At 56.5% G+C, this 27,890-nt stretch overlaps 5 protein-coding genes across 15 annotated transcripts in view; 4 read left to right on the plus strand and 1 right to left on the minus strand.

Moving 5' to 3' along the window:
* The first annotated feature begins 39 nt into the window (after window positions 1-39).
* SLC25A44 (solute carrier family 25 member 44) lies at window positions 40-11,069 on the plus strand. Of its 9 annotated transcripts, XR_005831507.1 has the most exons (6): window positions 1,326-4,704; window positions 5,019-5,754; window positions 7,763-7,890; window positions 8,437-8,895; window positions 9,412-9,468; window positions 10,858-11,069. XR_005831507.1 is itself a non-coding variant. In XM_040618819.1 (5 exons), exons 3-5 carry the CDS (start codon window positions 5,133-5,135, stop codon window positions 8,626-8,628), a joined length of 942 nt encoding a protein of 313 aa, XP_040474753.1. In that variant the 5' UTR covers window positions 40-126; window positions 4,594-4,704; window positions 5,019-5,132; the 3' UTR covers window positions 8,629-10,729. The 9 variants fall into 9 exon arrangements, 6 of the variants coding, with proteins under 6 accessions (XP_040474753.1, XP_040474757.1, XP_040474754.1 ...); XM_040618819.1 differs by lacking the exon at window positions 10,858-11,069 and adding an exon at window positions 40-126 and having other exon boundaries at window positions 4,594-4,704; window positions 8,437-10,729; XM_040618820.1 differs by lacking the exon at window positions 10,858-11,069 and adding an exon at window positions 483-665 and having other exon boundaries at window positions 4,594-4,704; window positions 8,437-10,729.
* A 389-nt stretch (window positions 11,070-11,458) lies between these two features.
* Window positions 11,459-15,323, plus strand: PMF1 (polyamine modulated factor 1). Its single transcript, XM_040618888.1, has 5 exons — window positions 11,459-11,618; window positions 12,028-12,133; window positions 12,548-12,648; window positions 13,413-13,608; window positions 13,991-15,323. Exons 1-5 carry the CDS (start codon window positions 11,485-11,487, stop codon window positions 14,042-14,044), a joined length of 591 nt encoding a protein of 196 aa, XP_040474822.1. The 5' UTR covers window positions 11,459-11,484; the 3' UTR covers window positions 14,045-15,323.
* A 797-nt stretch (window positions 15,324-16,120) lies between these two features.
* Window positions 16,121-17,184, plus strand: LOC121099693 (bone gamma-carboxyglutamate protein). Of its 2 annotated transcripts, none has more exons than XM_040618930.1 (4): window positions 16,121-16,293; window positions 16,549-16,593; window positions 16,693-16,759; window positions 16,944-17,184. In XM_040618930.1, exons 1-4 carry the CDS (start codon window positions 16,233-16,235, stop codon window positions 17,071-17,073), a joined length of 303 nt encoding a protein of 100 aa, XP_040474864.1. In that variant the 5' UTR covers window positions 16,121-16,232; the 3' UTR covers window positions 17,074-17,184. The 2 variants fall into 2 exon arrangements, with proteins under 2 accessions (XP_040474864.1, XP_040474863.1); XM_040618929.1 differs by having other exon boundaries at window positions 16,127-16,293; window positions 16,941-17,184.
* A 1,511-nt stretch (window positions 17,185-18,695) lies between these two features.
* On the plus strand, window positions 18,696-21,383 carry LOC121080124 (pollen-specific leucine-rich repeat extensin-like protein 1). The gene is made up of 2 exons (XM_040577988.1): window positions 18,696-19,038; window positions 20,983-21,383. Exons 1-2 carry the CDS (start codon window positions 18,696-18,698, stop codon window positions 21,381-21,383), a joined length of 744 nt encoding a protein of 247 aa, XP_040433922.1.
* Window positions 21,384-23,733: 2,350 nt separating this feature from the next.
* The window catches only part of SMG5 (SMG5 nonsense mediated mRNA decay factor), a 31,660-nt gene continuing 27,503 nt past the window's right edge, over window positions 23,734-27,890 (minus strand). Inside the window, exons 18-22 of one of the 2 annotated variants that reach the window (XM_040618490.1) lie at window positions 27,648-27,807; window positions 27,168-27,258; window positions 26,451-26,525; window positions 25,994-26,132; window positions 23,734-25,591 (exon numbers count right to left, since the gene is read on the minus strand). In XM_040618490.1, coding sequence (XP_040474424.1) covers window positions 25,508-25,591; window positions 25,994-26,132; window positions 26,451-26,525; window positions 27,168-27,258; window positions 27,648-27,807 — 549 coding nt within the window. In that variant the 3' untranslated portion in view covers window positions 23,734-25,507. Of the gene's footprint in view, window positions 25,592-25,993; window positions 26,133-26,450; window positions 26,526-27,167; window positions 27,259-27,647; window positions 27,808-27,890 lie in introns of those variants that run through there. The other variant, XM_040618491.1, reaches the window with a different exon arrangement.

Consider the following 27,890-nt stretch of genomic DNA (forward strand, 5'->3'; position numbering starts at 1 on the left):
ACGCCCCACCGCCGTTCACTTCCGGCCGGCGGCCGCTGAGGGGGGGGGGGTAGCGGCCATGGGGCGGTGGGACCGGCCGGCGGCGGGGCGGGACGGGACGGGGGCCTCCCCTGCGCCGGCCGTGAGGTGAGGGGGCGGCGGAGGCCGGGCCTGTGCCGCGGGCCGGGCGGCGGGGGAGCGGCTGGGCGCTGGGCCGGGAGGAGGAGGAGGCCTGGCCTGGGTGGCCCGGCTGGGGGGCGGCTGGAGGGGGGGGGGGGGGGGCGATGGCGAGCAACCGGGGGGCTGGTTGGGGACGTGCAGAGAAAGCGGGGTGAGGGGGGGCGGGTTGGATGTTGGGGGGGGGGGCTGGGGCCAGACCTGCCTGGCTGAGGCGGCGGGGGCTGCGCCATTGAGCCCAGGGGCAGCTGGGGGAGGGGGTGGGGGTCCCTGCGCCTCCGGGGCTGCAGGGGGCAAAGCTACGTGCGGGGGAGGGGAGAGGGGGACATGCCTGCGGCGTGGAAGCAGGGTGCTGGGAAAAGGCTGCTCGTCCTCCGCGCAGCTGCTCAGCGCCCGGTGACCTTGAGCAGGTCCCGTGCCGAACGCCGCGCCTGTTCGCCGCCTTTACAGCACATCAGGGATTTTGTGGTCGGCCCCGACGTAAGCGCTGAGATGGCTTCACCTACACGGTAGGCGGGTGGCTCGCTGAGGCGGCTGCCCGGCTCCTGCCCGCGCCTCCCAGCGTACCGGGGTGCTGGCCTTAGGGCGGCTGTGCCTCGTCGCTTACAGAGAAGCAGCTGCTCACAGAGGAGCTGCACAGCTTCAGGGAGGCTGGGTTTATATCCGCTTCCATCCCAGGGTGTGATCGTAGGATGGGTTGGCTTAGAAGGCATCTCAAAGGTCATCCAGTCCCACCCCCCTGCCCCGGGCAGGGCCACGTCCCACCAGCCCAGGTCGCTCTGAGCCCCATCCATCCTGGCCTTGGGTGCTTCCAGGGCTGGGGCACCCACAGCTGCTCTGGGCCGCCTGTGCCAGCGCCTCGCCGCCCTCACAGGAAAGAATTTATTCCCAATATCTAATCTCAATCTCCCCTCTTTCAGCTTAAAGCCGTTCCCCCTTGTCCTATCGCTACAGGCCCTGCTAAAAAGTCCCTCTCCAGCTTTCTTGTGAGCCCCTTTAAGTACTCTTCAGTGCTGCTCTAAGGTCTCCCTGGAGCCTTTTCTTCAGGCTGAACACCCCCAGCTCCCTCAGCCTGCCCTCAGAGGAGAGGTGCTGCAGCCTCTGATCATCTTTGTGGCCTCCTCTGGACTCGCTCCAACAGCTCCATGTCCTGGAGGCCCCAGAGCTGAATGCAGTGCTGTGGGGGGGGGCTCCCCAGAATGGAGTAGAAGGGGAGAATTCCCCCCTCCTCACCCTGCTGGCCACGCTGCTGGGGGTGCAGCCCAGGAGACTGTTGGCTTTCTGGGCTGCCAGCGCACATTGCTGGCTCATATCCAGCTTTTTATCACCCCCCGGGTCCTTCTCTGCAGGGCTGCTCTCAATCCCTTCCCCGCCCAGCCTGTATTTGTGGTTGGGATTGCCCTGCCCCACGTGCAGGACCTTGCACTTGACCTTGTTGAACTGCACGAGGCCACCCCTCGAGCCTGTCCAGTCCCCTCTGGATGGCATCCCTTCCCTCCAGTGCCTCGACACCCCCCCCCACCCCCCCCAGCTTGGTGTCATTGGCATTTAAGGAGTGTAACAGTAAAGACTGGGAGAACGGAGCTGCCTGCTCCGACCAGGTTCGGCATAGCGTGGCACGGATAAAAGGCTTCACATCTGAGGCTTGTAGTGGATTTCTTTGATCTCGTGCTTTCCCACTTGAGAGGATCTCCACAGGCAACCGCACAGAGCGGCTGGGGCTTGGAAAGGCGGCGTTGCCGCTGGCTTCTGGATGGTTCCCAGGCTGTCCTGCTATGGCATTAGTATGCCGAGCAGGAGACATCCTCGGCCAGGGGTACACAAAGACCCTGTCTTTTATTTGCCAAAGAATCATATTTAGGTACAGCTGCAGCACAACCGGTTTGGGGGACGGCTTGAGGGGGCTGCACGAAAAAGGAGATAAATTGCTGGGCTGTTCGTACCGAGTTGTGGTCCGTGTTTAGAAGACTGAAGCTGTAACCTGTAGGTTATACTACAAACTGGCGAGAGAGCAGCATCGGGTGCAGTCTGCTGGGTAATCCTCTGCTTTAATTTCTAGGCAGAAATTCAAGAAATGTGTTTCTGTTCACGGTGAGAAGTCACCGTCTGTATAGGTCTAATGAAGTGTCGTTTTGGTGTGAAAACTTCCAAGTGCACAGAATGGTTCCGTGACCTGGAAGGGAAGCTGGTGTACTTGTATTTCGTTTTAGAGGGTAGGTCGGTTCTTTTGAGATTTAGCAATTATTTTTATGTCTTCCCTAAGTTAGTTGAAAGATCATCAACGAGTTACTGAAACTGGATGTGACTGGATCACTGCTCTGAGCAAGGCCCTAGATTTAATTTCTGGAAAAATAAATGCTCTGAGCAAAACTCTTGTCTTGGCAGAGCAAGAATTGTGATGGTGGTGGTCAACTGGGAGCATCCCTGGTGATGCTGGGATGCTTTCCCTCTTCACACACCCCCCACACCCCCACCCACCCCCCCTGCAGGAGGAATTTAGGGCTTGGAAGGGCTTGGATTGCTTGTGGGCCCTGGGATTAAAGTGGCATTGTCTTTCTAATTTAGATCCTGAATGAAAGGAGTTAGCAGTAAGAATCCAAAGAAAGTACAGTTATTTCCTCAAGGAGGTTATGGCTAAAATTGTAAAACCGAAGCACTATAGCACGTAAAACTAAATAAAACTCAAGGCTACTTTTTTTGTTATTATTTATTCTCAGTATTGCAGCAGTGAGGATTTTTCTTAGGTGCACCTTCAACCCTTCACGTGGGGAGCTCTGTTACATATGGTCCAGTTTTTGGAAGGCAGAGGAATTTGGGGTATGGAGTAAACCCTCAGGCTTCACCAGGAAATTGCATTGGCTAGACTTCATCTCATTTTTTTTTAATAAAATATTAAGCTAGTGGGACTCCTAACAAGAATAAAATTACGTTTTCGTAGGTGCTGTGTGCAGATAATACCTGTGTAGGAAGCTTTCTGCTGTCTAATTATGCCTGTATTAGTGAACCAGTAATACTGTAATTATAATTAAAGCAATACAACTTTTGTTTAGACAAGCCATGGCGTTTGTTATGCGCTGTCTGTCGAGTCAATTGGCTGGAATGATGGAGTGCCGTTTTCTTTGTCCTAGGTAAAATAGGGTTTCCCCCACCCTCCCTCTTGCACCCGGGTGCCCGTAGGTCTTTTAATTTCACCGTCCATCAGCAGTGGGGGCAGCCTGTAACGCTGTTTGCTGATGTTAAGCAAATATTTTGGTGGCAGATAGGCGATGAAACGGTCTCTTAATAGTACCCCCCTGCCATAATTTCATAATCATAAATTTCTTCTCTAGGTAATTTTGGTTTGTTACTGTTATTTCTAACCAAATGTCTCTTGACTCTTCGAGCTCTCTACATGAAACCTGCAATTTGGAGACATTTGCACCGTGGCCTTTTTGCATTACGCTGGTAACGTAAAATGGCCCCCAAACTGGTGTTGACTGCATCTGCTGTTAAATTTCAGCGAATTGAAAGTGAATCTGTTTTCACAGCTCTGGTTTCGGCACGCTTGTTCCCTTTCCTGCCTTTGCAAGTGGAGCTACTTGGTATTGCTCTGCTCCCCGACGCTTCGGCTTGTGCCTGCGCACAGACTTCAAATACCCGTTGGCCGGAGCCTGGGATATAAGCTGTGACGCAGATGCAGTCAAGCTTTTTCTAAAAATTTAGCCATCTGTTATTCCAGAAGACCCGTAGATTTTTTTTTTGATAGGGGAAGGAAGTCCTTGTGCTCCGTGAAATGATCAGTTTCACACGGAGTTGGTTCTTTGAGATGCTCTTCTCTCTTTGCTTGCGTACCCCTGGCCCTGCAAGGAGGTGTAGCTTATTCCGGGCTTGGTTAATGATGCACCACGTTAGAGCAAATTACAACCAGGAGGGAGGCGGGTGGAACTGCAGAGTGTCTCGTCCTGGGGAAGCCGCTGTTGGTGACCGAGGCGCAGCGGTAGGGCGTCAGGGGCAGGAGCCAGGCTCGGAATGCCGGAGGAGGCTGAACCAGGCCCTCCCCTCCTCATCCCTCCATTCCTGCTGCTCCGAATGCTGCCAAAGCTGGAAGCGCGGCAGGTTTGGGAGTGTTACCGTACCAGAAGTGGTGATGCAGTGCTGGAAGTGAGGGTGAACTTTGCTCGCCTGAGCTGAAAAGCGTGGTTAGGCACTGCTGTGATTTTAACCTTTTCTTTTCAGGGTCGTGGTCATCAAATGTGGAGACTCTGCACGGCTGTTTGCATTTGCCTAGTTCTCCCATTGTTGCTCCTCTTTTTGCAGCCTTCTCCTGCCCCTTCCCTGGCTGGCATCACCCTCCAGCTTTAGGAAGGTCAAAATAGAAACGCCCAGAAAAACAGGTCTTAATTTGTGCAGGCAATCTGGGAACGCAAACGGAGCCTTGTCATTTCCTTCTTTGTACAGAGCCTGGAACTGAAAAGTGGCATCCTGACATCCAGGAGCATCCCAAACCCGGAATGACTGGGGAGAAGCTGCTTTGGCTGACAATCCCTCTTCCTGCGCGTTCGTGGCAAGGTAGTGCGAGCTGTCAGAGCCGTGCTCTTCCCTTGTGGATCTCAAAGCTGCTTCGCAGAGTCTGGAGCGTAGCGAGACCTGCCGTGTGTGCGGGCTGCTGTTAAGATTTTAACGAATAAAACTGTGGTGACATCGGAAGGTGCTGCCATCAAGCACGCAGCACGGCCCTGCTTCCTGAGGTTACAGCCCCACCGCTCTGCCCGCAGGATGGTCTGTGCCAGGGTTGTCTCTGTGCTTGAGGAAAATCGGCAGAGTCGGGTGACGTAGGCTAATTGACGTGCTTAATCATCTACTGAACGTGTCTCTCGTTTCAGGTGCCGGCCCTTCCAATCTAGTCGGTCGAGATCGGAGGTCTGAGCCTGGATCTGCTCTGTATTTTTGAGGTAGATCCGGGACGTACCACCTCTCCTGCCCCGCTCTGAGGAGTCATGGAGGACAAACGCAACATCCCCATCATTGAGTGGGAGCACCTGGACAAAAGGAAATTCTACGTGTTTGGGATTTGCATGACTATGATGATCCGGGTGAGCGTTTACCCTTTCACGCTCATCCGGACGCGGCTGCAGGTTCAGAAGGGCAAGAGCCTGTACAACGGGACTTTTGATGCTTTTGTGAAAATCCTGCGGACAGAAGGGACAGCTGGGCTCTACCGTGGCTTTTTGGTCAACACTTTCACCCTGATCTCTGGACAGTGCTATGTGACGACGTACGAGCTCACTCGGAAGTATGTGTCACGGTACAACAACAACAACGCCGTGAAGTCTCTGGTGGCCGGTGGCTCGGCCTCCCTGGTGGCCCAGAGCATCACGGTGCCCATCGATGTGATCTCCCAGCATCTGATGATGCAGAGGAAGGGGGAAAGCATGGGCAGGTTTAAGGTGCAGAACCAAGATGGCAAGCGGATGTTGGTCTTTGGCCAAACCAAGGACATAATTGTACAGATTTTCAAGGCCGATGGCTTTAGAGGCTTCTACAGGGGCTATGTGGCCTCCCTGCTCACCTATATTCCCAACAGCGCGGTCTGGTGGCCCTTCTACCACTTCTATGCCGGTAAGTGAAAGGACCCTTTGAATGCATCTCATCCCAGGAGACCTAGAAGCCCCCCAAGACTGACTCTGAAACTGTGGATCCAGCGGGATTTGCTTTCTCTCTTTGATTTTTGGGGTGGGAGCAGAACCTGCCTTGAAACAAGTAGCCGTATTCAATGTAAACAACTTCTGCAGGCTCCGGGGGGAGGTTTAACAGAGCGGCACCGGTTTAAATGCAGAGTTAAAGAATGGGGGTTCAAGTGCTAGAGGACTTAAAACGAGGTGGCTTTAGGCAAGAGGGACTTGAAGCATCTCCTTTAAACTTTCTCTTCTGCTAATCCCAATTATTGCTTGCTTTTTGCACGGAAGTGAGGGAGGCTGTTGTCTGGCACTGGACAGAGTTTTGCAGCCACCGTGTGAGTATAATTCGTCTTTCAGTTCACGTGGGCGCAGGAGTCTTGTAGGTGGAAGCAAAAAGACTTCCACAGCCCCAAATCTCTTAGCAAAACCAAACGGGAGGCAGAGACAAATGCCAAGTCTTCCGTGGTTTTCTGTCTTAAGAGCGTGCCTCAGTTTCCCTAGCTTTGAAACTGGCACCCAGCTTTGCGATATAAAACTACGCGTAAGAGTATGTTCTGTCTCCCTAGCTCAGCTCTGGTAATCCTTAGGGTGTTCCCAAATGCTAAAGATACTGGTCAGCTGAGATTTTTCCTCCCCCCCCCCTCACCTCTGATAATCCTTTAGATTTCTGTCCTGCAGCTTTGCATGTGGTTTTTAGACTATTATTTACCTAACAGCAATCTGTCTAAAAATGGTGATAATGAGAGGCATGGCTTTCCCTGTGCTAGGCTTAAATATATCTTGGAAATCACCTGCTCTTGAAAATACAGGTGTCTTGGATGTCTGGTTTGCTTTTCAGAGTGGGCGCTCTCCGGTAGCAGTGGGGAGCGTTGGTTACGCGTCAGTGCTGGGTTTAAATAGCAACAGCAGCTTCTGATGTTGGTCCAGTCTGAACTTTTTTGGGAGCACTTGCCTTCCCTCTCCATGTCAACGTTTTTTAATACCAAAATCCACTGTGTTAATTGCAAGACTTTGATGCCAGAAAGGTTCAAAAAGTGAACGTCTAAGAACAAGCAAGTTAATACGGAGAGAACAGAGCTTGCCGTTTTCAGCTGTTTGCTCTCTTTTCTAGTTTTTCGCGGTGGAAATCAAGATGATGCTAGACATAAGCCCCAGCTGTCAGTACACCTCTAGTTTGGCTGCCTTTTTTTTAGTCCTCTGCCCTGGTCTCGGCCGGCAGCGGTCACTGAACCTCCCTCGGGGCTCAAAGTACACTGCTGGCAGCGATTCCGATCCGTGTGCCGAGCCGCCGGCAGAGCACCTTCCTTCCCTCTTGCCAGGCAGGCACAACCACCACGTCATCCAAAGAACCTGGGACTTTGGGACAGTCTTCCGTACAGCTTTAACCCATAAAGAGCATGGGAGATTCCCATCCCGTTGGCCGGGTAGCAGGAGCAGAATGAGGAAATCCCGGCGATCAGCAGTACAGAGCGCTTTTCTCCTTAGAGATTCCACGGCGGGATGCCGTCTAGATTTCTCTTGGACAATGCGCTCGATGGTCGTGACAGCTTTCTGGATCTGTGTGAATCTCTGCAGATGACTGATAGCCTTGTCTAAAAGTTTCCCCCCTGCCTTTTAAAAGGGGGGGGTGGGAGGGTGAGAATGTTTCCGTGCTCTATTTTGGGGACGTACAAGCTTGTTCTGCCCTGTTGGCCCCGCAGGTCTGAGCGCCGCTGTTGGGGCTGCTGGGAGGCTGTGTGAGGGAGCACTGAGCCGCGGGGGTGTTTACAGCCTCGCTCCCCACGCTTTGATGCAAAAAGCACCACTTAGAGGTGGCGTGGGAGGAGGTGACAGGTTGGGTATCACAGGTTCTGCCCACCGCAGATCAGCCTAAATTAGGAGGTGGAATTAAGGGATTGATAAGCAGCCACTTGTCTGAAACTTTCTCTCTCTCTCTCTCCCGTTCCCAGAACAGCTTTCTGGCTTGACTCCTAAAGACTGTCCCCATCTCCTCCTGCAAGCCATATCGGGGCCGCTTGCAGCTGCGACGGCTTCCACGCTCACCAACCCCATGGACGTCATCAGGGCTCGGGTTCAGGTGAGAGCTCAGCCTGCTTGGCGTGTCCGTCGGCCACAGCAGCGTGACGCGGGGGTGGGGTTCGCTCCCAGCTCTTTGATCTCTGCGGCTTCAGGTGCGCTGCTCCCCTTCGCAGGTTGTTCCGTCCTAGATATCGCGCTGCTTAATTTGCACTCGGCATTAATTGGAGGCGGCTCAGGTAGCAAGGCTGGCTTTTCGCCTACGTGGGCTGCTCAGATGAGGTTCCCCAGCAGACGTGGCATCCTTCAGAAAAGGAGAAGTGCTTCTGGCAGTGTCACTTGTAGTGAGACTCGAGCTGTTGTGTTGATCCAGCCCCTTCTAGATGGAGGCAGGTGGGAGGACGGAGGTGGTGGGTCTCAGAATCCCGCTTACCATTGCCTCTGGGACTTCTTGCTTCCCCCGCACCGCCCTGGGAGTTCTGGAGACTAGGTCCAAGTTACTGAGCTGGCTGCTCTGTGGTTTCTAGAGTCATCAGTTGGAGCAGAACCCCAGAGCAGCTCCGCGCGAAGCCTGGCAGCTCTGTGAATGTTTGTTCTGGCTTTGCAGGTGGAAGGCAAGAGCTCCATCATCCTCACCTTCAAACAGCTCATGGCGGAGGAAGGCCCCTGGGGCCTGACGAAAGGCCTCTCTGCTCGCATCATCTCGGCCACTCCTTCCACCATCGTCATCGTGGTGGGCTATGAAACTCTGAAGAAGCTGAGCCTCCGCCCAGAGCTGGTGGATTCGAGACACTGGTAGAGGCAGCTGGGGGAAGAGCGACGTTCCTTTTGAATCCTCTGAATTTTGAACCATCACGGTTGAAGGCTCGGGAGGAGAGGCAGCTGCTGTCTCCCTTGTCTCTGGGTGGTTTCACAGTACAAGGCAGAAGCAGGAGCAACCGCAGTTCACCTCTTTAGATTTGATTGTGATGCAGCCAGCGCTCTGCTGCTCTTTCTGCTTAAAACCGTCAAAATGTGACCTTCGGCGAGGCTGTTTGCCCGTGGCAGCGCATTCGAGAGCAGCCAGGTGTGTGAACGCATCCTGGCAAGTTCTGAATTCCCTTTTTTTAAATTAAAGACTTACTGGCTGAAGCAAAAAGCCAGTTTATTCTCTAAATTATTTGAATTCTTTGCCAAACCTTCCGAGGAGGGGAGTCTAACAGACTGCAGCAGAGCCCTCTCGTGGGTTGGGTGCCGACTGCAGCTGTACTGTGGCAAGCTGGAAGAATAGAATAGACCGGTAGATTTCTTCACTTGCCCACGTTTATTTCTAGAAGATGCGAGACGAGAGTAACCTGGAACCACTTAAGACCTTATTTACTGCGTTTCGAATAGATCCCTACATACCTTTTTGTGTATGTTCTTGGAAAACGTTTCCTATCTCATCCTTTCAAACAGCAAGCGGGCTGATAGGCGAGTTAGGAGTTGAGCTGGCTATTTGTCGTTAGCTGATGACAATTGTGACACCTAACCGATGTTTTTAATCTGTTATTTAATTATTTTTTAATTTTTTAATTTTTTTTTTTTTTTTTTTTAATTTTAGGGAAGCTTATTCTGATTTCTGGGAGACTTGAGTGGTTGTTCTGTGGCCTTGTTCGATGTGAGTGTCCATACTGCATGTTCGGTGTGGCTGCTGCCACTTCCCACCTTTTAGTTAGTTTAAGCACAAAGGAAACATCAAGTTTGGAAGTGTCAGATTGCTGTGCTGCCGGCAGCCGAAACGAGAACTCAATGTGACTTGAGCTAGCCCTGGATGTGAGGTGGGGAAGGAAAAAAGAAACAAACAAACAAAAAAAAAACAACAACCAACTTGTACTGGCTTTTGATCCAGTTCAAACCTGATTGGCATGTTCATATTGAATAAGGAGTAATGGTTCGCTAATACTTTAACTATACGTTTAAATCCTGCTTATCCTGTTTGGGAAGGGCAAGGACGATTCTTTGCACACTCTTGCTGGATCAAAATCTGAAGCGATGGTCTGTGTCTTTTTACCAGATGCAAACTTGCAGGCGAGTGATGAAGCAAGAGGCTGCTCTTTGGAAAGGAGGAAGGAAGGGCTTGTTTGACCCCACTCTGCCGGTCTCGGTGTGTGAGAGCCACCTCTCGCGACGCCGGCCCGCGCGTGGTGCCCGTCCCAGTTAGTTGTGTGTCTGAGGGGGTGCGAGATGCACCCCCACATACCAGCTCGTGTCTGTTCACCTTGCTGCCGTAACGAGGAACTCTTGGTTGTAGCATGGTGGTGCTCTTGGCTGGCTTCTCACCTGGGACTTGCTGAGTGTGGCTCTCGCCTTCCTCCCGACGTCGGCAGCTCAGCCCGTGCTGAGACTGGATGTGCCGCGGTTTCTTGCCAGAGGTGGAACCAGGACAGACAGACGCTGCTGGAGTTGGAGAGACTTTTATATTTAAGGGCAGAACTCGGTTATAAGATACTGTACTGCATAATGAGGTTGCAGATGAGTCATCCAAGGCCTTTTTAATCCCATCTTTGTTTTCTGCGGCGTTAAATAAGGTGGTGTCCGCCTGAGCCGCTGACAGAGCTGTGCGTCCTGCAAGCTGCTCTTCTGTCATGGTTTTGTCGTTTAAAAGACGATGCCAGCCGGCTCGCTCTGTACTAGCCAAACAGCGGCATCACCAGATTGCGAGGAGGTGTCCCGAGTAGCCCCGTGCTCACAGGAAGGCGGTAGTAAGGCCGATATTAACAAAATAATCATCAGCCTCTGCTGATTGCCAGTGGGGGAAGTCCAGGTGTGTGTCGAGGACCTGGCAGGTGGCACGAATGTAGGAAGACACTCTCAAGCTTAATATTCCTCTCTTAACCAGCGAAGTTCTTGACAACTAATAAAACTTTAGAGACCTTCAAGTTTGACGCCTGAGTTCAAAAGATGTTTGTCTCAGCAAGGGCGCTCGCTGAGGGAGTCGTCTGGGTTCTGTCGTTTCATGATGCTTTTTTTTTCTCTCCTGGTTTTTGTGTTTTGCCTTCTGAGGTAGCACTAGATGACCTGGAAACATGACGGTGACAGCACGTAAGGCTGAACACGCCTGAGAAAATCAGGCTGAAGCGTGTGCGGCACCAGGAGTTGCCAGCCCAGATCCCCCTGGGCGGAGCGTGGCTGCTCCTCTCAGCTCTCACAAGCAGTATCTTGACATGGGAAAAATGGCTTTTCCCTCTGCCAAACTGGGATTATTCCTAACCTTTGGAATTGTTCAGTCTTGCTCGTTTTATTTCATTAAATGAGGGGAAAACCCGGGGTGGGGAGCAGGGTGGGCTCTGCCACGGGGGTTTGAAGGGGGGGATGGTTTGTTCTGGTATCAGCCCACCCCGGGGGCTGGCAGCTCGCGCTGCCTGCGGGGGCGGGACGGACGAAGCGACACACACACACACCCACCCCTCCCCTCCCTCCTGCGCCCCCGACCCCCATTTTTAACGCTTTTTGGGGTTTGGTTTTTTTTGGAGCGTGGGGCAGCAGCGCCGCCGCTGGCCTGAAGGCGGCGCCCTTCCCCGCATGCGCACTGCGCGGGGGCGGGTTCCCCGCGCCACCACCAATGGGAGCGGCGCGGCGCGGGGGCGGCGGCCAATGGGAGGAGGCGGCGGCGGCGCTGGGCGGGCGGTTGGAGATGGCGGCGGCGCGCAGCGGCGCTGAGGAGGCGGCGGCGGCGGCCCCTGATGGCGGCCCCGAACAGCCGGGCCGGGCCCAGGTGTTCGGCGCCGTGGTGGACACCTTCCTGGAGAAGCTGGTGGCGGCCGGGAGGTGCGGCGCGGGCGGGGGGCCTGAGGGGCACGTGGAGCCTGAACGGGCAGGGAGCCTGAGGGGTGGGGGCCTAGGCCTGAAGAGGGGGGCTGAGGGGCGGGGGGCCTAGGCCTGAGGCGGGGGGAGCTGAGGGGCAGGGGGCCTAGGCCCGAGGAGGGGGGGCTGAGGGGCGGGGGGGCTGAGAGGCAGGGGGGCTGAGGGGCGGGGGTCCTAGGCCCGAGGAGGGGGGCTGAGGGGCCGACGGGGGCCGTGAAGCGACCTAGGCTTGAGGCACGGGGTCTGGAGGGGACCTGAGGGGCTGGGGGCCGCCGGGAGGGGGCAGCTGAGGGGCGGGCGGCCTAAGCCTGAGGCATGGGGGGGCGGAGGGGGCCTGGCAGTGACGCCGTGCCCCCTCCCGCCGCTGTTGCAGCTACCAGAGGTTTGCCAAGTGCTACCGCTGCTTCTACCAGCTGCAGCCCCAGGTGACCCAGAGCATCTACGATCAGTTCATCGCCCAGCTGCAGGCCTCTGTCAAGGTGAGGGGGAAGGGGGGGAGGGGCCTGCCTTCGGAGGGGCTGCGGGCCCTTGCTGCAGCAGCCCTGGAAGGGCAGCAACTACATTTCCCCGACGGCAGAACCAGGCAGCGAAGACTGCTCCCTAGAGGCTCTTCCAGACCTCTTTGTCTTCCCCGGATAACGCTGTAGAATTACAGAATCGTTTAGGTTGGAAAAAACCCTTAAAATCATCGAGTCCAACTGTTAACCTCACGCTGCCGACTCCACCCGCCACGTTACGCATCTTCTAAATGCTTTCAGGGATGCTGACTCTGACACCTGGTGATTCCTAGGATGTCGCCTTCATCCAGGGGAAAGCGAAGGGCTCGCAAGAGCGATGCCCCTGTCAGTTCAGTTTGGGTCCTGCTGAATCCCTGTGCTGTCCTTCCTTCGCAGGAGGAGATCCAGGAGGTAAAGAACGAAGGGAATCTCGACGCGCTCTTTAATTCCCTGGATAAGATCGTGGAGGAGGCAAAGAACAAGGAAGAGCCTGCATGGTATGGATAGTCTTGCAGAAGGCAGTCAGGGGAGCGTGTGTGTGTGGAGGCGTGTTTCCTTCGAAAGTCAGTTCCTGTGTGATGTTTGGGTCGCGGTGACGTGTCCCGTAGGCCTTGTGCTGCAAGGGAATTCTTTAAACCTCAGGTATCTTAACAGCGATGTCATTGAGCCTAAAACATCCAAAAATAAGTTTTCTCTGTGCTTCCCTAGGTCACGTATCTATGCTTCCTCAGCGCAAGGAGGATGTTAGTGGTGCTGAGGCTGGAGGGGGGAGGGAAGCTCAGTTCTGAATAATTCAGAAGGCTGATGGAGTGGTTTAGGCACAGCTGCTGTTCGGAAAGCACAGCTGACGTCTGTGCATCCTGTTGGGGTGCCCTGCTTGGACTCAGCAGGTGCTGGGGGTCGTATGCGCTGCCTTTTCTTCGCCCTAAAGGCAGCCTGGGTCTTTTAATCAAAAGCATCATTGTGATTTCTTGTTGCTGGGTTTGGGGAGGTTAATGACATCCTGCTGCCTCCAGGCCTCAGCTAAGGGCAGAGTTTTGGGAAGGACTCGTCCCGTTCTGTCCCATCCCGTGTGGCTCTGCAGCGGGGTGCCCGTTAGACGCACGCGTTGTAGCTGTCCTCAAAGTGGGGAATGTAAATCGCTGCAGTCGGCGAGCCGATACGTTGTGGCAGCCACTCGGCTTCTATTTAAGCTGCATGAGACTAATTCCTGCGCGAGGCTCTTGCTCTCTGGTTGCTTCACATCCCGGTTTGTTCCCAGGCGTCCCAGCGGGATCCCGGAAGAGGACATTTGCAGCGTTGTGGTGCCGTACCTCCTTAAGCACAGGTTGTACTTGCAGAAAGTCCTAAAGGCGAAGGAGGAAGAGAACAGGAAGGTGGCAGAGTCTGTGCTTGCGGGGAGGGATAGGATTGCAGAGCTGCAGCAGCTGATACAAGCTCGCAAACATGCCTGGCAGGTAAAAATAACAAAGAAACAAATTAAACCCCCTTCTCTTTGCAGCATCAGCCTGAAAGAAGCGCGGTTCTGGGGCTTGGCTGCCAAAGGGCTGCGCTATATTTAAGCTCTCCGCTTATCGAGGGCCTCACCGAGAGCCGAGTGTTGCTGAAACTGCCCTGGGAGGCCCGGGCATTTTCACTGGAGGTCTCAGATGTTTTTCCCTGTGTGCTGGGGGGGATATTTCAGTGGGTGAGCGCGTGAGATTAGCGGGTTGTATTCCGTACGTGCGGGGGGCGGCGGTGTATATGGCACTCTGCTATCGGCCCGCTTCGTGTCCTCAGCGCTGGCATCTGTGGAGAAGACACTTTAGCTGAGCTCAGTGGTGGCTGTTTGCCTTCCAGGCAATTAGTAAAGAGCAACGAGAACTCGTCATGACGTTCAAGGAGCCCCAGTGAGGAGCCGGGGAGACTCTCCACGTTTCGCAGGAGGATCCTCCTCTCCGCAGCGCTGACGGAGCTGGGAAGCGGGACTGTGCGTGGCGTATACAAACCACACAAACTCCTGGTTGTCTCCCCGAGCCAGCAGACACTTGTGGTGGGACTGAAAAGCTGCCGGACTTGCGCAATTTGATTCAAGTTTGTGAAGAAATAAAAATGGAAATAGATTTCAACTTCCTGTTCCCTGCTCAGCTCAACAGGGACAGACCCCCCCCCGATCTGACAGCCTGCACGCTCACCTGCTGCCTGAGGTGTGATCCTGGCTTCCTGAAGGCGGTTTTGTGGCCATGACGCTATTTCAGACGAGCATTAGAGAAAAATGGGTGCCTGGCTGGAGCGAGGAGCCAGGCAGCCGTAGCCCACCGAGTGCTCCCGTGGCATTTGCTGCATCCGACTCCTGAGCTGAGTTTTTGTTCAGTGTCCTTTAAACATTTTTTTTTTTTTTTTTGGTCAGTTTTGTTCCATATCTTTAAACAATTGTCTGACTGTGACCCATCAGAACAAACGAGTCGGCAGCTGCTTTATCACACCAAGTGCCTCGTTGCCTTTTATTCTTTTTTTTTTTTTTCCCTCCAGTTGTTTTCCAAACCCAGCAGTTCCACGCCGAGGGCGCTTCGCTGAGGACTGCAGTGCGACGGATCCGCGGGTGTGCCGTCCGCAGAGACGAGCAGAGGGTGGAATGGCCCTGCCTCAGCCCTGTGGGCTCCTGGCACAGGGGTTTCATGTTTTCCCGTGAAAGCTCTGTATTGACTCCCGGAACCAAACTGGGTTTGATTTTACCTGGGTGGAGTTGTTCTTTATGGAATTTTGCCCACCAGGGAAGAGGGGCTGGCTGGGGCTGGCCTGGCAGGGCTCTGGTGGAGCCCTGCAAGCGACACACGGCTTCGAAACGAAGAAGAGATGGTTCCTCTGGGCTGGGCAGGTAGCGGGAGCCTTCCCCAGCCTGCCGGGGCCCGATTGCGAGTGTTCCCACCAGAAACCAGATCTGCCGAGGTCACCTGCCGCCCTCCTTGCCTGCCAGTACACGCCATCCCGAGGAAGAGGCTGTGCCCCCTGTGCTGGGGCCATCCAAAATCTGGGAACAACGGTGGCAATTTCCACCCAGCACCAGCCTCTGTTTTTGATTAGAGGCAGCCAGAGCCTGTGATTGACTGATTTAGGCATATTTTCCTTCTGTCGTAAACAAGCCTTCCCTCGCTGCATTATAATCTAAATAAATCGGAGCTGTTGTTCCCCCGCTCTTGGCTCCCGCTGCCTGCGCTTGGCCCGCGCACTCTGTAGTTCGTGGGTTTGTTTGACAAAGGTTCTGGCTTCAGCATTTCTCTCCTCCTCCCCCCGCAAAGCCTCCGGTTCCGCTTTTCAAGACAGGGCTGGGATTTATAGGATCTCCAAAGTCTGGAAAGCGGTCAGGAGCCCAAAGAGGAATGTCGCCCCAGGCGGCCCCGGGAGCTCCCACTGCTCGGAGGAGCAAACTCTGGAGGAGGGGGAGCGCCCTGAGCCCTGCGGGGGGCTTGGGGAGAGAAAGGGTGGGATGAGCAGGAGGTTCTGCTTCACCTGCTCCGCTCCCCTGTGCCGCAGCTGCCAGCCCCCGCTGGGGGTTTTGGGACACCCCCCCCCCGCTGGGGGTTTTGGGACCTCGTTGGGGGTTTTGGGAGGCACAGCCCGGGGCCGCAGCTCTCCCACGGCATTTCCCACCAGGAGCAGCGGTGGTGGAAGGGGCACATGCTGGTGTGTCCCACCACTCCCCCGGCCAACAGGCTCCCCCCGGCCCTGCGTGGAGAGCTGGGATCCAGCAGCGGGAACTGGGACAGACCAGTGGGTGACTGGGGAGTCCAGCCAGGAGTCCCATCAGCGCCCCATCTCCCATCCCAGTTTGGGACTGGGGGGGACTGGGTGCTGCCAGGCCCCACCACCCATAAACCCCCCCCCAGTCTGGGGTGGCATTTCCCTCCCCTGGTGGCTGGGGGGAACCAAGTTCATCCCAAACCACAATTGCTGCCTGCGCTGGCGGCTCCCGGCCCGGCGGATGTGCTGGAAATATCCGTGGCGGGGCCGCGGGGCCCCTCCCGGGCGGGCGCAGCACCCTATAAAGCTGCTCGGGGCTTGGGGGGCTGCACCCAGCCCAGCGCCCGTGCAGGGAGGCAGCATGAAGCCCCTCGTCCTGCTGAGCCTCCTGGCTCTCCTCGCCCTCGGCCTCTGCCGCAGAGGTGGGGGGGGGACGGGACCAAAGTGGTGGGGCTGGGGGCTGGGGGCTTGGGGTGGAGGGTGGGGGAGAGAATTGCTGAGCCTTGGGCGGGGGGGAGGGCGAGGGGGACAGGGCTCTCTCTGCTGGGTTGGGGGGCTTGGGTGGGATGAGACCCCCCAAAAGAGGAGCGGGGAGGGATGAGACCCCCAAAGGAGGAGCGGGGAGGGGGTGCAGGGCCTTGCTGAGCCCCCCATCGCCCCCCCCCATCATCCCGCAGCTGCTGAGCGCTCCATCAGCGCCGACGACTCACCCAGCTCCGAAGGTGAGTGTCTGCGGCCGGATTGTCCCTGCTGCCCTGGGGACCGGGATGGGGGGGTCCCAGCCCCACGCCCACCCCCGACCCTCTGCTCTGTCCCCGCAGCCTTCATCTCCAAACGCGCCAGCGCCGCGGTGGTGCGCAGACACAAGCGGAATTACGTCTATGACAGGTAACGCTTGACCCCGGCGTGCTGGGGACTGTGTCCCTCCCCGGGTGACACCGAGGGAGCCACACGGTCCCCAGCCAGCCCACGCGGTACAATCCTGGTTTGGGGCAGGGACCCTTCCCCAGGAGCTTCCAGCCCCTCCGTGGGGCTGGGGACCCTCCGGCATCCCCCATCTGTTCACCAGCAGCGTCTATGGCGTCGTGCGGGACCCGCTGGAGGCCAAGCGCGAGGTGTGCGAGTTCAACCCTGACTGCGACGAGCTGGCGGACCACATCGGCTTCCAGGCTGCGTACCAGCGCTTCTACGGCCCCGTCTAGCCCCCCGCCGCCCCCTTGGTGCCAGAGCTGAGCGCCCCCACCTCCCCCCGCAGCCACTCCCCCCCCGCCTTGGCATCCCTTCCCGTTAACCGTGCAAAGAAATAAACGCACAAACGGTGTCACCGGCTCCTTCCTCAGCCGAGGGGGTGGGATGGGTGGGAGGCCGCAGCGATAGGACCCCACGAGGCTGCACCCCTCCCCCCGGGACCCCCCAGCTCACCCGGCAGAAGAGCGGGATGTTGTCACAGAGGAAGGGGTACACGAACGCCGCCGTCCGCAGCACCTTGCGCAGCCGGGGATGCTCCAGCTCAGGGAAGCTGCGAAGGGGGAACAGGGCAGGGGGGCGGACAGGACACGATGCGGACGTGTGCCCCCGTCAGCCCCCACGGCGAGGACCCAACAGGCACCTTGGCTTTGGGCCAGAGCCTGGGAGCCCCCCAGAGACACTCTGCAGGACCCCAAAGCTGAGGAGGAGGAGGAACCCGCCAGCCCCAGTTCCCATCCAGCTGCGGTGCTGGTGCTTCCACCCCAAAACGTACCGGGGGTAGCAGGAGAGGCCGGTGCAGACAAAGGACTTAGAAGCAGCCGCGGGGACAAAGTAACGGTGCAAAACGGCGCTGAGCCAGGGGTCCGGCACCGCGTAGGCGCCGTAGGCCAAGGCAGAGCCTGCAGGAGAACGCAGCGTGGGGCCAGCGGGTCCCTGCCCCGGCCATCCCCCCCCCTCCCCCCCCCCCAGGGGCTCACCCAGCCCGTAGAGGCCGAGGGCTCCGCAGTGGCAGAAGTAGCCCAGCCGCAGAGGTTGCGTTACGCGGAAGCAGGACATTGAACTTGGCGGTTGGGGAAGGGTTTCCCCAGTGGGGAAACTGAGGCACGGCACGTGGAAAGCAGCCCGGCAACACAAAGGGGGTCCTGAGCATCCCCCACCCTGCCCCCAGCCCAAATCTCACTCAGTAGTTTAGAAGGGGGGGAAGAGGAAAAAGGACAGAAAAAAAGGAAAACCACCCAAAAGTGGCCGGAGACACGACCCACCCCCCCCCACCCCCGCGCGGAGCGGGAGAGCTGGTGAGGGGCACCGGTGGGGTGGTGGGTGCTGCTGGGTGCCCCCTCTTCCAGCCACCCATGAAGCCCCCTCCCCGCCACCAAGGGCTGGGGGGGCTCGGACCCACCGCTGCCGCTCGCTGCCCTTCTCCTGGCCGCATTCCTGGCCCATGGCGGTGGAAGGTGGCCAGGGGGTCCCTCCCCAGAAGCTCCCCCCAAATCCCCCCCCTGGATGCAAGACCCCTCACTGTGCATGGAGGGGCCCTTCTGCCCCTCAGTCAGCGGAGGGGCTACCAGAAAGTGGCTCTGGGCACCCAACTTTAAATGCCACGAGCCCTTCAGCTGGGAGAGCTGGGGGGGGGGCGGGGGGCAGAGCTGAGCACCACGTCCATGCGGGGACCCCCAGCAAACACCCACCTGGCTCCCCCGCAGGGTCCCTGCAGATGAGACCTGGGAGATGTAGGGGAAAAGCAAAAAAAAATTGGGAAAAAAATATCCCCAACTGACCTGGGAGCATCCCACTGGCACCCGGAGGCTGGAGGTGGCCGCGGTTTGGTCCACAGGAGCAAATGCCAGTGGAGACGATGCCCACGCCAGCGGAGATGATGCTCATGCCAGCAGAGATGCCCACACCAGTGGAGGTGATGCTCACACCGGTGGAGACGATGCCCACACCAGTGGAGATGATCCCCACACCAGTAGAGACGATGCCCACACCAGTGGAGACGATGCCCACGCCAGTGGAGATGATGCCCACACCAGTAGAGACGATGCCCACACCGCAGCTGGATGCAGCCACCACTCAGGGGGTGGAGGGTCGGGCCGGGAGCAGGATCGATGCCCCCGAAGGCCCCATCTTTGGGGATTTATTGACCCCCATGGGTGCTGGGCACAGCGTGGGGATCCCAGAATCCCAGGATCGAGCGGGTGCGGGGCTATGGGAGGCCACATTTCTCCGCCCGGCGGTGCCCGAAGGCTGGGGGGGGGTCTGGGGTCTCACCACCTGCCCACCAAGGGATCTGCTGGATCTAGGGAGGGCCCTGGTGCCGCAAAGCCCCTCCAAAAACACCTGCGTGAGGCACAGCAGAGCCAGCGTGGGGGCAGGGAAATCCCATCTCCAAGCGGGGAGAAGTGGGAAGCGGAGGGGGAATGGTCGCTGAGTGGGGCTGGAGGGAGGGGGCTCCTGGGGCAGCCCCCCAAGCAGCAGGACCAGGAGCCCCAGCTCCCCCCCGTCAGTTCCACAGTTTTATCCTATTTCCATTTTGTGGGAGCAACCCCCACACCGAGGGGCAGCAAGATGGGGAGTTTGAGGGGGGGGGGCAGGCAGGACGCCCCCCCAGCCCCCGCCACGGCCGGGAAGGTTTGGCACAGCCCCCTGGAGCTGGCAGAGGCGCTGCCAGCCCCTCTGGAGGGGACAGAGGCGGCAGTGACAGGTCCCCTTTGTGCCACGGCTGCGTTGGGACGCTGGGCGCGTCTCGCCCCACGGGAAGAAGTCGCCCCACGGCTTGTTTCTCCCACTCGGGACCGAAAGCCGGATTTGCCTTTTCCCCACCTTTTTCCAGGGATGCCACCAGCAAAACCCGCTCTCCAGGGGTGGGGGTGGGGGTCTAAGCAGGATGAGACCTTCCCAGTGCCGGCAGCCTCCGAAGAACTGGGGGAAGAGCCAATCCCATCGGTGCTGGCTCCGTGCTTTCCACCAGCAAAGCAAATCAAGGAGCTTTGACGGGGATGGAAGACTCCCCACCCCCCCGCCCCCCACTTTTTCTCATCACCAGTGCCCGGCGTGGACCCCCCCCAGCGCCCTGACCCCCGAACCAAGCCTCTGAAAAGCACCCCGGATCACCATTTCAAATTAACACATTTTTCATAACGTCTGCTTCCCAATTTCCCCCTTCGATGATTTTCCCCGAGAAACCGCCGCGGTTATTCGGGCTGATGCTGGGGTTGGGGATGCTCCTGCGGGCAGCGACGCCAGGAGTCCCGGCGAGGGGATGAACTTGAACTCCTCCCGAGGCGCGAAGGCAGCCAGCAGAGGGGAAAGGAACCAAGGAAACGTTATTCCCGTTACCGGGAGACGGACCCACCTACGCTTCACCTTATCAAATCAAAACCGAACCAAGGTTATGCCTTCCTCCACTCCCGTCAACAGTCAAAGCGATTGGGAATGGCAAAGTTTTGGGGTTTGGGGTGGGTTTTTTTCGGTTGTTTTTTTTTTTTTCTGAAAAGCAAAATTTCGTCAAAGTGCACATTTGAGAGCAGACTGTAAAAAAAATCACAGAATAATTGAGGCTGGCAAAGACCTTTCGGATCGTCAAATCCAAGCGCCCGTCTGCGGAGCCTGCGTAGGAGAAACGCGGGCTGGGCTGGAATCACCACGAACCCGAGAGATAAAAACATCTCGTATTTTATTAAGCTAATCAATGTGTTCAGATCACAGTCAAGACACATGCCGTGAGAGCCCCCCCGAGCTCCTCCTCACCCCAGCTGGGCTCCAAGAGCCGGCCCCCCGGCCCCCCCAGCCAGAGCTATCCAAGCACAAAATCCCCAAAATCCCCAAAAAGTCCCCAGGCTGGGCTATTTTTTTACTATTTTTTTTTTGTGCTCCAACAGGAGGACGGAGGGAGAGATGATTGTCCCTCGCCTCGACCCAAGCGACCGTCCTCTCCCTGCCAGCAGACAGAGGCAGGGCTGGCGACACCGGGGTCCTGTGCCAACCCTCCTGCCCTTCTCGCAGCCGCCCTGTTTCCCCATCCCCCCCCCCAAAAAAAATCCTATTTTCTGCCCCGGCCAGACTGGCTAGCTCCGCTGGACGTCAAGGAAATAAAAATAAAAAGAAACCCCAGATGCATGCGGAAATCCAAGGCGCTGCAGGCGGCAGCGAGCCGAGCAGGGATGGGAACAGAAGGAAGTCGCTTGGCACAGCCCGTGAAACCACCGAGGCCACCAAGCCCCGGGGTGCCCGTGCCCACCAGCCCCGGCAGGGGACGGCCCCCAGCCCCCGCGGGAACCCCAGCGAGCCTCAACCACGGAGCCCACCCCACCGCCCCCCGAGAGCGCAACGGGGCAGCAACCGAAAGAAAAAAATCAACCCCAAGGACCGCGTGGACCCCAAGGACCACGCGACCCCCAAGACCACACGAAGCCCAAGGACCACGCGACCCCCAAGGACAACGGGACCCCAAGGACCACGTGGACCCCAAGGACAACGGGACCCCAAGGACCACACGAAGCCCAAGGACCACGCGACCCCCAAGGACCACGGGACCACATGAAGCCCCAAGGACCACGCGACCCCCGTTCCCCGCACCGCTTCCAGCCCGCGGGCTCGCTTTGCTCCTTGCTCTCCCTCCCGGCGCAGCGGGCCGTGCTGGGAGCCGCTACGGGAATGGCACCGGAGCGAGCAGCGGGGTGAGCTCTGGGGAACCTCCAGCCCCGGGAGCCACGGGCAGAGCGGCGGGCCAGGACCCACGGAGCCTCCCCACGGCCCTCCAAGCTTTCCGTAGCCCCCGAGGGCTGCTCAGCATCCCCAACCGACGCGACGAGCCAGGGAAACCCCGTCTGGCCGGGAAATCTGCTCGGGTGGGACGGGGAAGCGACGCACCGAGTTCCCTGTGGGGCAAACGGGCACCAGCCTTTGGACATCGCGGTTCCGTCTCAATTTATACCCAGGGAGGAGACTCCAGCTCCTGGCAGGCGCCGAGACTGGGGCCAAGAAGCATTTTCCTTCTCCCCAACCTTAAAGACGTCAAGTCGCCGCCTGCCCTGAGGCCACTCTGGGGAGGGGGGGGGGGGAAGCTGTGAAGTCTCCCACTTTTTCAGCTTCACGGATGTCTGACTGGGGATGTGCATCCAAAAAATAAAATTAAAAATAAAATAAAAATCAGGTCCTCAGCTACAGTTGCGTGTTGTGGAGAGGAAGCAGGATGGCACAGGGATCTGCCAGGGATTTTTTTTTCTTTTTCTTTTTTTTTTTTTAAGAGGTTACAATCCCTCCAGCCCAGGAGGGACAGCAACTGTCCCACCTGGCTCAGAGGTGCAACAGTACTGGAAGATGCCACCGGGCAGCCGAGACCCTCGGTTGAAGGGCCAAGGCCTCTTCCTCCTCTCCAGGTGTGCCAAACCTCAGGGCAACGTTCAAACCACCCCTCAGGAGCCCAGGGCTGTTACTATGGGATGGTTACGAGGGAAATAAGGCAACAGCGTCGCTGCTTTTTAGGAAGCACCCCCCTGATCTCACCCTGCGACCCCCAAGTGGGCTCGCTGCAGCTCAGCACCGTCTGGGTACACAAAGGGCAAGTTCATTTTACTCTCGTTCCTAAACTGCCTTCTGTCTCCAGCCCCAACAAGCCATCGGTCTGACGCAGTCGCCCACCCTCCGCGTCCCTGTGCCCCCTCCCCGGACGGTGACAGCACTGGTGCTGAGCCCGCAGCACCCGGCGCTGAGCCCGTGGAGCTGTACGGACCGAGCCACGCGTGAGCCGTTATTTACACCGCTCTTTTTTTTTTTTTTTTTTTCCCCCTCCCCTCGAGATCCAGCAAGGGAAGACAGTGGCCCAGAGCAAAGCTGAGGAATTCCTCCGCCAGCTCCTCGCTTTTTTGATTTCAGCCAAGCGCTGCGATTCCCTTCAACCACCCCGAAAGCACCAAGGGAACGACGCCGACGCCTCCCGGGACCGCAAACACAGCCAGGCTTCAGGGGGGGGGGAGCCCTCCGGCAGGCTGCAGCCCCTTCCCCTGTGCTTTGCAGGAGGGAGGGGGATGCTTTTCTTAAGCAGCAGAAGGGGGAAAATAAAAAATAAAAATTAAAAAAAAAAAAAAAAAAAAAAAAAAAGCACAATCCACCAGCTGTCTCCCATCCCACCGAGCCAGGCTTCCACCGAACAGGGGGTGCGCTGCGCCGTAAGCGAGCAGCACCCCCCCAGCCAGGGGCAGAAAGGGAGGGGGCTGCTCTCCACTTCACCACATCCTTCTGGCCAAGTCCCACAAGGTGATTCTCTCTTTTTTTTTTTTTCTTTTTTTTTTTTTCTTTCCGTTTTCTTCTCGCACCCCATCGAGCAAAAATAACGAGCTCGACAAACAAATGGCTTCCGCTAAAAACACTGGAGGAAAGAGCGACTGACAAGCCCCGCAGCCCACCCAAGGTCTCCGAGACCCCCCTCAGCTACGAGTCCGAGTCTTTGCCCTGCTGCTCCGCTTGCGTCGTTCCCTTGGCTTAGCCTAGAAAAGCACCACAAGTTTTGGGAGAAGCTGCAAAAAAGGGAAAAGGCTGTCGGGAAAAGCTGGCGCTATCCCTCTCCTCCCGCTCCGGCTGGAACTGGGAGCTCGGCCGTTCCGCTGCGCTACCAGGCTGCGTGCTGCAAAGGAACCGAAAGCGGGATAGAAATGAATCCTCTGCGACTTGTGCTGGGCTTTTCTTCGGGTTTTTTTTGGTGGTTTTTGTAGTTTTTACCTGCAAACAAGGAACGTCCTGCCACTCCAGTACAATGCACCGCGCTAGGAAGTCTGCACAGATCGTACGTTACTTGTCTCGCCGTATTTACGACCCTTTTGTAGCAGCTTCTGGCCGGCCCATGTGAAAAAAAACACCTTAAATGTAGAAGACTAGCGGTGGGGTTTTTGGGGGGTTTTTTTTTTGGTTGTTTTTTGTTTTTTTTACTTGCATAGCTGCTGTTAGTCCATGTGGATGGAGACATCTGGAGTCCGTTGACACAGATGAACTGGGAAGAGGCCCTTCAGCCCATCTCCCATCGCTCTGCCGTCCCGGAGCGACCCGATGCTTCAATTCCAAACATCAGCGTGGGACAGGGGGGGCAGCCATGGGTTGGGAGGTGCCGTCGGGATCGGGGTGCCGTCGGGATGCAGGTGCCGTCGGGATCGAGGTTTGAAAGGTCCCTCACAGGTCACACGGGGAATGAAGCTTTTCCAGCAGCCGTCCAGGTAGCATCATCCCTTCTCTTTTTTTTTTTTTTTCTTTTTTTTTTTTTTGGGGGGGGGGATGCAAAAAGCGCTGAACGGTTTTGTGAGCTCGGTCCTCCCGGGTAGCGGCAGTCACCTTCTGGCTGCCCCAGAGGGATCTGAGGAGGGGGGATGCGATCAAGTTCCGTCACCCTCTCTATAGCATGGCATAGCAGCAGGGGCGCGTTGGAAAAACCAGAAGAGAGAATGGCTTTGAGATCCTCCTTCCTCCTCCACACCTCGTTGCAAGATTAAGAAGCGGGGAGGGGGGAGAAACAAAAAAATAAAAATCTATTTAAAAAAAAAAAAAAAAAAAAAGGGGAGACATTTGGGTCCTTCGGAGGTGGTTTCAACCCCACACGGCTCTTCTCTCTCTCCCAGCAGCTCCGCTGGATTCCACCCCTGTTCTCCAAGGTCTAACGCAGGAAGGGACGAAGCGGGAGGGCTGGGGAAGGAGGAACAGATCCCAGATCCTTGTCACCTCTCGCAAGCAGCCCGGCCAAGCTCCCGTTGCTCGTGAAGCAGCTTGGAAGGAGAACAAGGGGGTGCACCGAGCCCATCGGGGCACGTCGGACTGGCCAAGAGCCCTTTGCACTGAGCCCGTTCCACGGGGGACTGGGAAAGGAAATAAATATGCTTGTTCAAAGAAAAAAAAAAATTATATTAAGAGCTTTCCCCCCCCTTGTTAAATAGCATAATTGTTTCCTTTTCTCTCTGACACTGGAAGAGTATCCAGAACCCCAAAGGAACTCCGCTTTTTTTTCTTTTTGAGTATTATTTATATATAAAAAACCTAAGGATTGAAAGGAAGAAAAAAAACCAAACCAAAACCCTAACCCTTGAAAAATAATTAATTCAAAGGAAGAAAAAAAAATAAAAATCTGCTTTCCTGTCAACAGATTGCCAAACAAGAGCTAAACACTCTTTGGATCTTCTTTCCCAAGCTAGGAGGGCTCCGTTTCTGCTGCGCTGGTTTGGTTTCACGTCAGTCCAGTCCACTTGCTCCAGAGGCCGCCTGCCCATTTGAGATGACCAAGCAACAAGCTTCGGGAGGAATGGGGGGGGGGGGTGAAGGACTGCCCGTCTCTCGCCCACCTCTGCCGACTGGGAGAAGGGCAGAGCTCTGCCTCGGCCGTGCCGAGGTGCCTCTCTCTTCTCAGAGCACTTGGCGCCGTCGGAGATGTACAGCCGTCTGGTCAGGATACAGGTGGAGGGTTGTCTGTGTGCGTGCCCAAATGGGATTTTTTTTTTTTTTTAAATTTTTTTTTTAATTATTATTATTATTTTCTGGGTAGATATTTTTGTTATTGTTGCTGCTGGCTGCTGCTGCTGCTGCTTCTTCGTGTCTAAGTGTCGCCTGGATTTTTGTTTCCTTCGTTCAGACGCTGCACGTTCCGAGAGGGGGAGAGAAAGGTACACCAACCCGATGCCTTTCTGAACATCAGCCCATCTCTTTCCACTGCTTGTAGAACTCCAGAACATTTTTTATTTCTACACTGGCATTGGCGGCTGCCTGGATGGCAGACTGCAAGCAAACAGAGACAAAAGAAAGTGGGTTTTGGTGGTTGGTTTGTTTTTTTTTTTCCCCTTGCCCTGTCGAGAAGGCTGCCCATCATGACTTGGAGATTCTCTGGCAGAGTTTTCCAGAGCTAAAAGGGTCCAAATCTTTGGGCTAAAGTTGCCCTGGCATGAGAATGACTTCTCCCACCTCCCCCAGGGGTACTTGGCACCGCAAAAGCACAAGCAAACAAGGGGCCTTCAAAGAAACGGGAATCACGACTTGTAAAGTGAATTCGGGAAACCCAGGACACTTATTACCTAAGGCAGAAAATGTGGGGGTTTTTAAGAAAAAAATTTCCTGCCAATCAATCGGATTTTAATCTTGCTAGGAAGCAGAAAGGTCCGGCTCAGCCGAAGAGCGACTGACCTGCATGGGCGCTGAGAACGTGCTGGGGTCCTCCAGCTGAAAGCCCGTGATGATGGTCACCATCCCCGTGGTGTCGTCCTCCCCACTCCCTTGGGACACTGTCAGTTGTTTGCAGCTGTCCAGTATTTTATAGAGATTCCTGCCAGACAGACACGAGGCGAGAGGGGAAAAGTCAGCAGGAAGACCCCTCGTCGGTGCAAACGCTTTCCTGCACGCTCAGGAGGACACGCTGCCCGTTGAGGGCTTTTCTGAGACCCTTCTTAGCACCAAGCGTTGGGTGCCGTGCCAGACACACTGATGGGTGCCCTCACGCTCTCGTTAGGGAATTTGATAATTACTCACTCACACAGAGCACCAAATGGAGCAAGCTGCACCTTGCTCTGCTAACACCTCCCCCCCAGAGCCACCCGCCTGCTGGGAATAAGGCTCGGACATCTCCGGGCGCTCAAAGTCTTACCAGGCATCTAAGTCTTGTCTCTTCAATTTATGCCTCTCGAAGCTCTTCCCAACATCTTTCTGGCACCGAATGTACCTAAGGAAAGACGAGAGTCACCGAGCTCAGACAGCGACCGTCACACAGACTGGAAATGCTCCGCAGCAGGTCCACCCGGTGCTGCAGGACCCTTGCGCCGCGCTGGCTTTTAGCAAGCGAAGGAGCAGCCAAAGGTCTGCCCGTGGAATCCCCTGGGAAATCCCTGGGGTCACCTCCCCCCCAGCATTCAGCGCCGCTCCGTGCCCCACAAGCGTTTCAAAGCCACCAGCCCTGACACAGGCCGTGCAGGTGCAGTTTGTCTGCAGAGGAACGCCGCGATTTGCCCCTCTGCAGCTAACCCGGGCAGTGACAGCGCTCCCACCGCTCCCGGCGCATCGGTAAAAGGTGCTGCTCGGCTTTCGACACCAATACAGATGCAACTCCCTCTGTTACTCGGAAGCAGCAACATTTCAAAGCCGAGCAGCAACTACAAGCACATCTGGAGAACCAGCTGCCAAATCCGTTACTTCACCCCCTCCCCCCTCGCCAAGAGCATTCCTGAGGCCTGGCTTTCCCTTGGCCCGCTCCCTCGCTCGGCTCCGAGGGATGCGCAGCCTGCTCCCACCACTGGCATCTTCTTCCACCCCCCAAGTACACCCAGCTCAAACCCAAGGGCAAACCGCATCGCTCTCCCCCTCTCACCTGTTTCCCTTTTTAAATTCTGCCTCCAGATAGCGGATGCTGTCCCGAGCACCTGCGTTCTCTTTTTTCAGGAAGTCCAAGCCATCGATCACTAACAGAGAAGAGAAAAAAAAAAAAAAAAAAGGAGCAAACCCATCTGGCTAACAGCTATACTTTTGCAAACGAATCCAGATGGGTCAAGAATTCCCCGTCCCACCGAACCGTCTCCGAGGCACGGCTGCCGCAGGAGGCAGACGAAGCGGAGGGTGAGCTCTTTTTCCAGCTGTTCTTCAACACGCTATTGTTAGATTCCGAGCATGGGCCACACATAAAAAAGGCTCCAAAAATGAGATGTGGAAACGGTGTTTCAGCTGCTCCAGCCGAAGCAAAGGACAAAAGCAGCGGGAGAGAGAGCCACCCCCTTGCCCGCAGGGCTCGTTTCCTAGCGGGGAGGGAATGAGGGGAAGGCAGGCTCAGCTGCGTGACACCGAGTCCTCATACCTGTGCGAGGGATGATGATGATGAACCTCCCGCTGGTGGCCAGCTGCTTGACAACAGCCAGATGCTGGCAGAGGGCCTGGGTGTCCGGGACGAGATAAGGAGACATGGCTGACTGCGCTTTGGGCTGCTGCAGACTTCCCTCTAGCTGCGAAACCTCCAGCTGCAAAAAAAAACAAACAAAAAAAAAACCACACACACAGGGAGAGACGCTCGCTTCACATTTACGTTGAAACAAACAATCGA

Source organism: Falco naumanni, chromosome 20, assembly GCF_017639655.2.
Source record: "Falco naumanni isolate bFalNau1 chromosome 20, bFalNau1.pat, whole genome shotgun sequence".
NCBI lineage: Eukaryota > Metazoa > Chordata > Aves > Falconiformes > Falconidae > Falco > Falco naumanni.

What these genes read in the sequence shown, in the direction of transcription:
- SLC25A44 (XM_040618819.1), top strand. Translation starts at nt 5,133, where the DNA reads ATGGAGGACAAACGCAACATCCCCATCATTGAGTGGGAGCACCTGGAC. An exon ending in CTTCTACCACTTCTATGCCG is followed by an intron (nt 5,755 to 7,762) that starts GTAAGTGAAAGG and finishes TCCCGTTCCCAG; the next exon opens with AACAGCTTTCTGGCTTGACT. An exon ending in TCATCAGGGCTCGGGTTCAG is followed by an intron (nt 7,891 to 8,436) that starts GTGAGAGCTCAG and finishes CTGGCTTTGCAG; the next exon opens with GTGGAAGGCAAGAGCTCCAT.
- PMF1 (XM_040618888.1), top strand. Translation starts at nt 11,485, where the DNA reads ATGGCGGCGGCGCGCAGCGGCGCTGAGGAGGCGGCGGCGGCGGCCCCT. An exon ending in AAGCTGGTGGCGGCCGGGAG is followed by an intron (nt 11,619 to 12,027) that starts GTGCGGCGCGGG and finishes CCGCTGTTGCAG; the next exon opens with CTACCAGAGGTTTGCCAAGT. An exon ending in CTCGCAAACATGCCTGGCAG is followed by an intron (nt 13,609 to 13,990) that starts GTAAAAATAACA and finishes TTTGCCTTCCAG; the next exon opens with GCAATTAGTAAAGAGCAACG.
- LOC121099693 (XM_040618929.1), top strand. Translation starts at nt 16,233, where the DNA reads ATGAAGCCCCTCGTCCTGCTGAGCCTCCTGGCTCTCCTCGCCCTCGGC. An exon ending in CCTCGGCCTCTGCCGCAGAG is followed by an intron (nt 16,294 to 16,548) that starts GTGGGGGGGGGA and finishes ATCATCCCGCAG; the next exon opens with CTGCTGAGCGCTCCATCAGC. An exon ending in CGGAATTACGTCTATGACAG is followed by an intron (nt 16,760 to 16,940) that starts GTAACGCTTGAC and finishes TCTGTTCACCAG; the next exon opens with CAGCGTCTATGGCGTCGTGC.
- LOC121080124 (XM_040577988.1), top strand. Translation starts at nt 18,696, where the DNA reads ATGCCCACGCCAGCGGAGATGATGCTCATGCCAGCAGAGATGCCCACA. An exon ending in AGAATCCCAGGATCGAGCGG is followed by an intron (nt 19,039 to 20,982) that starts GTGCGGGGCTAT and finishes AAGGCGCTGCAG; the next exon opens with GCGGCAGCGAGCCGAGCAGG.